Source organism: Plasmodium relictum (assembly GCF_900005765.1).
Source record: "Plasmodium relictum strain SGS1 genome assembly, chromosome: 4".
Taxonomy (NCBI): domain Eukaryota; phylum Apicomplexa; class Aconoidasida; order Haemosporida; family Plasmodiidae; genus Plasmodium; species Plasmodium relictum.
Genome location: NC_041682.1, coordinates 417,776 through 426,619, shown reverse-complemented (window position 1 = coordinate 426,619; position 8,844 = coordinate 417,776). Strand labels below are relative to the sequence as shown.

At 18.9% G+C, this 8,844-nt stretch overlaps 2 protein-coding genes across 2 annotated transcripts; one reads left to right on the top strand and one right to left on the bottom strand.

Moving 5' to 3' along the window:
* Nucleotides 1-354: 354 nt before the first annotated feature.
* Nucleotides 355-4,071, top strand: CRK4 (cdc2-related protein kinase 4, putative; the record flags this gene model as incomplete). The annotated part of the gene is made up of 1 exon (XM_028680261.1): nt 355-4,071. The coding sequence occupies one exon, from the start codon at nt 355-357 to the stop codon at nt 4,069-4,071; it is 3,717 nt and encodes a 1,238-aa protein (XP_028531775.1).
* Nucleotides 4,072-5,832: 1,761 nt separating this feature from the next.
* Nucleotides 5,833-8,385, bottom strand: B9 (6-cysteine protein; the record flags this gene model as incomplete). The annotated part of the gene is made up of 2 exons (XM_028680260.1): nt 5,833-7,242; nt 7,381-8,385. 2 exons carry the CDS (start codon nt 8,383-8,385, stop codon nt 5,833-5,835), a joined length of 2,415 nt encoding a protein of 804 aa, XP_028531774.1.
* Between the last annotated feature and the right edge of the window lie 459 nt (nt 8,386-8,844).

Here is an 8,844-nt window from a genome sequence, read left to right as displayed (position 1 = left end):
AAAAAAGCACATTAAGTTAAATAGTTGTTTATTAACATAAAAAAAAAAAAAAAGGGATATTATAAAATAGTTTCTATTTATACAAAAAAAAAAAAAAAAAAAGAATATAACATAAATATTAGTAGATCATAAGTTTAGTAATTTACAACTATAAAAATAAAAAAATATTCACTCATGAAAAAAAAAAAAAAAAAAGTACATTTTCTGTCTATTGCATTTTTTTGCTTTTTTTTTAATTTTTTTTTTTTTTCGATATTTTTATTGGCTTTTGTTCTTACTTAAAAATTTTTTTTTTTTTTGATATTTTTCCTTTTTGCTCTTTTTTCCTTTTTTTTTTTTATCATTGAAATATAGATGGATAAAATAACTTCAAAACGAATTAAAAATAATGTTTTAAAAATTGAAAAAAGTTGTAATGGTGAAAAGAAAAATTTAAACAAAAGAAAAGTAAACATGAATAAAAAAAAAGGTGTTTTTACAAATGAATTGAAAAATGAAGAAACTATTAAAAAAAATTTAAAAAAAGTTAAAAATGACAAAATTTCGAAGAATACAAAAGAAAAATTAGTATCGACCTATTTAATTAACACAAGAAGCAAAGAAAATCTTAAAAAAGAAACAATATTTAAAGAATTAGATAAAGAAAAAAGAATGGCTAATGTAAATAGGGCAGCTTCATTTAAAGGGAGAAAAATTATTGTTCAAGATGAAAATGATTTAAATGTTTGGGTAAATAATAAAAGTGATAGTTTGAACAATTCAAATTATAATATGATAAACACTTTCCAAAATGATATTAATAATGATAAATATAATAATTTAATAACGAATAATAATAATACTAATTCTAATAATAATAATATTAATGATAACAAAAATGTGTTAAATCAAAATAATTATATAAATATGAAGAATAACATAGAATACAATTTGTTGAATTATAAAAAATGTAAATTAGACAAAATTCATTTACAGAATTTTAATATGGATATTTATAAATCAAAAAATGAAGAAAGTGTTGAAAATAAAAATAAAACATATATTAATGATAATGAGTACATAATGGATAACGCAATTCCATTAAAAGAAAACAATTTGAAAAATAGTAATATTTTAGAAATGAGTAATAAATCTTTTAAAAATTCAAAAGGATTCAATGAAATATATGACATAAATAATTCAGAAACATCCCTTTTGTTAAGTAGAAATTCCATTTACACATATAAAGAAGATAAGGTTGATAATAACATTATGAATAATAATAATAAAAATAATACTAGTATTAACAATGATATTAACATCTTAAATAACAATGATATGAATAATAATAAGAAAAATAATATGAATAGTATAAGTACTGAGGAGGACTCAATGGAGAAAAACGAATGTAAAAATGAAGACGGTTTTATTTATAAATATAAAGAAAGAAATAAAGAATATCTTGATTCTATTAATTTACCATTTAATAATAAAAACGAAGAAAATAAATATTTATTTATGAATTCTATTCAAAATAAAAACATATTAAAGAATAGCAAATATAATGATGAGTTATTCTCTAAAAATTTAATGAATTTTGAAAATTTTTGTTCTTATAAATTTAAAAAAAATATAAATAATAACATAATTAATAATATTTGTAATATGTACGAAGAAGATGAAAACTTTAATGTTTTCATTAATAGAAAAAAAAGAGAAAATGCTAGACTAAAAGATGACTTTTTAAAGTTTAAATCAAATTCCTTTCTCACATTAACAAATGATCATTTTGAAGGAGAAAAATTGTTTAAAAAACCTAAAATTTCGTTGTATAATATTTTGATGAAAAAAAATAAATTTGAAGAAATATCAAAAATAGAAAACAAACAAGACGATAAAATATCTAACATACTCCTAAATCATCAAGATTTACTAATAAATAAAAGAGAAAAAATAATTATAAATAATGACCTGAACACAAAAAGTATAATGAAAAATTATATTAAAAATTTTTGGTGCATTAGTAAAAAAGAATTTTTTGGAAAATATTCGGCTTCTTCTTTAAAATTAGAAAATAGAGAAGTTGAAAAGTTAAAAGAATTAATTCCATTTAGAGATAATGAAAATTATACTATTGATGATCTTTTTAATGAAAATAATAATATTATTGAGGAAGAATTTCTCATAAAAGATTACATAACTGATGAAAAATTAAAAAATTTTAGTCTAGATTTAATAGAGGGTTTTTTATATGATAAGCAATCTTTATATGAAAGAGAAATGATAGAGAATGAAAAAATATTTACTCATATTTCTTTTAATCATAAAAATTACGATGTAAAAATAGAAAAATTATTAAATTTATTTCCTAGAGATTTTATGAAAAAATATAAAATTGTCAAAAAATTAGGAGAAGGAGTCTACGGTAAGGTATTTAATGCTGAATCATTAGATGATTCTTACTTAAGTTTTGCTATTAAAGTTCTTAGATACTTCTGGCCTAATTTTAAATATAAATTTGGTTCTGAAGAGTTTGCAATAAATGAATTTAATATTATGAGAATTTTGTTCCATCCTAATGTTGTCTGTTTGCTAGACAGTTTTCGAGTTCACACCTATAGAAAGGGGAAAATGAAAGCTCATCGAAATCAGAAAACAAGAAACGAAAATTTATCGGCAGAATATGATTTTAGTTTTCAGAGACATCGAAAAGCAGAAAGAATTCAATATTCTCCATCATTTGATACTATAGAAAGAAACAATAAATATTTAAATTTAATTACAAAAAATTATGTAACTATTGAAGACCTAGAGAAAGATTTAGTAATGTATAATATAGATAAAGATAATTTAAATGATATAAAATTTAGTACTTCTAATAGGAATATTAAAAGTTTAAGAAGTTATAATAATGATATCAGTCATAACAGTAATAGTCATAGTTATTCTTCTACAATATGTAAGAAAGATTTAAAAAAAGAGAGAAGTAATGATATTTCTTCTAGTCATATTAAAAAAAAAATGAAAATAACGGAATATAAAAATTATATGAATAAAAATGAGTCAACTAAACTAAAAAATAAAAGTATAGATAAATTAAAATTTAGAAAGCATTCAAAAAAGTTAAAAAAAATTGAGAGTAAAAATAATGATTATATTGAAAATTGGGACTTGTTCCTAGTAATAGAAAAGTGTGACTGTAGTTTAAATGATATTTTAAATAAAGCAAAAAAAAAACATTCATTATTTATTCAGCATATTAAACAATGTACAGCACAATACTTACCTAGTGAAAGAATAGATATGTGTTATGATCATATACATAATTATGTAAAATATGTTTATTTACCTTTGAAAAAAATAGAAAATCGTTCTTTTTATCCTGAAGTGCCATCTTTAACAGAAATGCAAACAAAAGTAATCATATATCAAATGTTACAAGGTATAAATCATTTTCACAAAAAGTTTATTATACATAGGGATATAAAACCTGCCAATACACTTATCAAAAATATTCAGTATTTATCAGATGGTTTAAATGATTCTAAAGAATGGATAGTAAAAATTGCTGATTTCGGATTAGGTGTATATGATCATTTCTTAAAAGCAGAAACAAAAGATTGTAATATTATCACTTTACAATATAGACCACCTGAAATTTTATGTAATAGTACTGTTTATAATTACTCTGTTGACATATGGTCAGTTGGTATAACTATGTGTGAATGCTTATTAGGATTTGTTCCAGTAACATCTAAGTTCGAATCATCTGTTTTATTTAAAATTTTAGTTTTTAGGGGATTACCAGACCAAGAATTTGATGATTTACTAAAAAAAGAATTTATTGGTGAATTACCAAAATTTAAAACTGATAGAATTAAAATGCTAAAAATTATTTTCACTGATATATATGGAAGAAGAATTTTAGGTGATGACGGTATTGATTTAATTGATCAATTTTTAAGCTATGATTATAAGAATAGAATTACAGCCAATCAAGCATTAAAACATAAGTGGTTTAAAGATGTTCATCTCTATTTAAATGAAGATTTATTGAGGTATTATAAAAAAAATGGCACTTACTATTTTTAAAGAAGAATAAAGCAAAATAAACACTTTAAATACCACTACTACTAATAATAATATTATTAATAAAATAAAAATGAAACAAAATCAAAAAAAACAAATATTCTTATATCTATATTATTGGATTTATTATAAATGCTTTATATATATATATTTAATAAGTAAATTATAAAATATACTGTCTTCAAAATTTTAATTTATCATTCTTTAATAAATTAAAAGTATATATATATATATTTTTTTTATTTAATTTTTATAAAAATAATGAATTGCTGTATTTCCTAATTATTGAAGTAATTGCGCAATAATAAAATGTCATATTATGTTTGTACTTAATTGTTTGTTTATTATTTACATAATATTCATTAAATTAGAAGAAAAAAAATTAAATTATTTATAATATATTTTTAAATCTAATATATTTTTTAATTTTAATGAAGGAAAAAAGAATAAAAAAATGTTCAATGAGTGCATCATTTTAAAAGGTACATATTTTTCTATTTTTTTTATATAATCAAATTTATATAACATTTTGTAAATTTAAAAATTTATGAAATCATTATATATTCATAAATAAGATAAATATATATAATTATTTTTTTCTTATTTTTATTTTATTAAAAAAATAGACTTGTTTATATCTGTAAAAGAGCACAATTTTTTGTTTATATACTTTTTTTTTTTTTAAGCATTCATATAAATTTTCACTGGCTTCTATATTTTATATTTGTATACATAAATAAAAATATTATGTATTTTCTACTTTTTTAAATTTTTTCACTAATTTTTTTTTTTTTTTAATATACCTTCTAAATCTTAAAATATAATTAAAATATATATATTTATATATGCATATTTTTCCCCTTAGTATCAATTTTAATATATTTTAAAATCAATATTATTAATGCAAATATATTTCAATGTTTAAAAAAAAAATGAAATGCATACTTATTTTATTTTTTTTATTTAAATATTACTTATTCACACCAGTAAATATATATAAAAAAAAAATTATGATATTACACTGTCTATATTTTTAAATTTATATATCTGCATTTATATATAGGCTTATATAGATGTATATATTTTTATTTTTTTTTTTTTTTTTGATAAAAATAAAAATATAGGATTTTTATTTGAATTATGTTTTAATAACTAAAATAACATATATATGTATATACACATTTTTTTTTTTTTAATATTTAACTTTGTATATATACTTATATATTAGTATTAAAACTATAACCCTTTTTTTCAGTTACATAAAAAAAATTCACCCATTAATGTTTCAAATAAAGGTTTTAAACGAATTTTTTTTTTATTTTTTTTTTCTATCAATCTTTTATTAAAAAAATAAAATAAAGTAAAAAGCATAATAAAGACTTATTTATTAACTATTTTTTATTTTTATTAAAAACATTAAATATTTATCTTTGCTATTACATATATTTATAATTAGAAGTATTAAGATAAATTTTAACATTCTTGAGTATATAAAAAATGTATAATTAAAACTGTTAGACAGTGTACCTATAATGTACACATAATATATTTGAAAACAAAAAAAAAAAAAAAGGATTAAAATATACTAAAGATATGAATAGAGTAAAATTTATTTAAAATGTTCATAAAAAAAAAGAAAAAAAATTATTAAAAATAAACGTCTATTTAAAAAATAATAAATGCAACATACTTAAAATATAAAAGTTAAATATATATGTGAAATATATAAGAATACATGCAAATACTAATAAAGAAATAATAATACTATGTAATAATAAAAATAATAATAAGTAACAAAATATTTATGTTAAAATAAGTAGAATAACTTTTTCTATAAAAATAATCGTCACTTAAGTTATTTGTTAATCCTAAAATTTTTTGTGAAGTTCTTTTAGTAATTGCTGGGTATTCCCTAAAATTGGAAGATTTCGACTCATCAGGGACTTCAGAAACTTCAGTATCTTTAGAAGATTTAGGTACTTCAATAACTTCAGTAGATTGAAGAACGTCGGGAGATATTCGTTCATTAGTGATAGTGAAATTAATTTCATTAAATTCATCTGAATCTGAATTTTTTTTGGGACATTTACATGTAAGATTCATATATTTTATACCATTTTTTTCTAAAAATGATCCGAAATTTTTAAAGACAACAAAACGTGTTTCATTTAAAAAATAAGGTTTGCTTATTTGTATTTTTCTTTTGGAATTATAGTACACAAAAGGCATATTCTTTGGAAATAATTTTTGTATTCGAATAAATTTATTAAAAAAATCAGAAAGAGTCAAGGAACAAGGAGAAGAAGTCATTTCTTTATTTGTTTGACATATCATACCTATATATGATGTTTCTTCAAATTCATTTAATAAAAAACTCGCCTTTTCATTATAATAATTATAATATTTGTAATAAATATCAAAAATATCTGAAAAATTTACACCTAGTACTTTTTTAATTGGATAAACATCTCTTTGCAACCTTATAATAACATAACGTTTCTCTTCTGTATTATTTTTTGTAAATTCTATTTTTAAAGTTCTAGTATGAAGTATAAGTGATGGAATAATGATATGTATGATATCATTATTAATAGTTATCAACTGATTTGCATTAGAAAAGCTAATAACATCATATAAAGATATATGTGAATCATTATAAATAACATTAGATTTTTGTAATTCTTTATCAACTATCCATTCCTTATTATAATTTATATTTATTTTACTTTGACTATGAACAAAAAAATCACAAGAATCTAATGAAATATCACAATTGAATTCATGATAAAAGTTCTCTGATATTAATGATACTTCTAATTCTTCTTTATTATCACTTTCAAGATTGCATTTACTTCCTTTAAAATCAGTAAAAGCCAAAATGTACTTATAAAAATAAAAAGTGTAAATTTTTATATCTTCTTCTTCTATATTTTCTTCTTCTAAATAATATAAATTAGTCTTCTTATTTTTATATAATTGGTTTGATAAAAAACATTTTTCTTGTATATTAAATTTGCTTGGAACAACGATACTAAAATTAATTTCATCATAATTATCAGATGTAACATTCATATTATTTATATTTACTACACAACTATTATTCAAAAAATTATTCATCACATATAAGCTTCCCCCATTTTTATATTCGCATCCTTTGGCTTTCATAATTAAGTTCTTTAAAAAAAAATATATATATATATATGAAAAATGAAAATTGATATAAATATATATTTATAATATATATGTAGTGATTTCAAATTAATAAATGAAAATAAAAATATTCAAAATTTTTTTTTTACTATTTTATCTTACTTCGAATATAGAATAAAAAATATTTTCATTTTCGTGTTTCTTGTAGGTAATTATTAAGAATTCATCACCATAGTATGCTGATACATTAGAACATGAAGATTCTGTTATTTTTTTATTTATCTCATTATTTATACTTATAAAGTTAAATGTCCATCCTATATAACAAGCATTTTCATTTTCATAAGCCACCATCTCAAAATATTCATTTCTCAATATATGCTTATATTTGATATTATCTAAATCTTTTATTACTTTATTTAAGATATTACATTCATATGTATCATCTATTTTAGTACATTTCAATTCATAAAAATTGGTGTCATTTGAATCATCAAATAAGTTAAAATAAACATAATCTTTCTCAAATTTCACATCCATCCTATAATGACCCATTGGAATTTTTTTTTTTAAAACAAATTCAACAGAATCGTCATCATCCATTGATAATCCATAATCAAAAGAAAAAGTACACAGAATATTTTCACTTTTATTTATCCCACATACACATACTGATTTTTTTTTTTCATAAAAATAAGTAATTTTAGTAGTCATATTAGGCTTATGTAAAAATTCATAATTCAAACTAATTTCTTCTATAATATCTGTTGGTTCTGTATAATTATTAAATACTGTTATTCTAATTTTTTTATCGTAACTGTAGATTAAAATTAATTTTTCTAGTAAATAATCATCTATGAATATAAATAAATTTATCTTTTTATTTGTTTTCAAAACTTCATTAGAATTACCCCATTTTAATTCTTTTGAAAAAAATTTTCTAAAAACTAAACCATTATGTTCATCTTCTCCAACAAAAAAACAATAATGTAGAATAAAATCTTTATCTAAATTTAAAAATCCGCTGTACTCACAGTTGTATGATACTTCTTGATATAATTGGTTTTCTTCTTTTATAACAGGATCAAATTTCTTCAACTTTTTACTAAGTACAAATAAATCACTCAGTAACACAATATACATCAAAATGTAATTTAATTTATACATTATTTATGATTTTTAATAATTAATTATTTGCAAAAAAAAAAAAAAAAAACATAAAATTAAATAATGAATTAAGGGAAAATTAAATCAATATCAAAAGAACATTAATAAAATAAATAAAACTATAATTTAAGTAAAATAAGAACATATTTGTTTCTTAAGAATAATATACTGTCTATAAAAACATATTAAATGCTATTAATAACGATAATAAAAAAATAATAATTTGTATCTGTCAAAATATAAAATAAAAATAATTAAAAATACCAAAATTTAAATAAATTGCCTATATAATAAATTAAATACATTATATATATATATATATATATATATATATATATATATATATAACTATTTACTTTCTAAAGATATTTTAACAACATTAATATTATTCAAATTCAAAAATTAAAAAAAATTAATACATATAAAAATTACTAAAACTACAAAAAAAAAAAAAAAAGA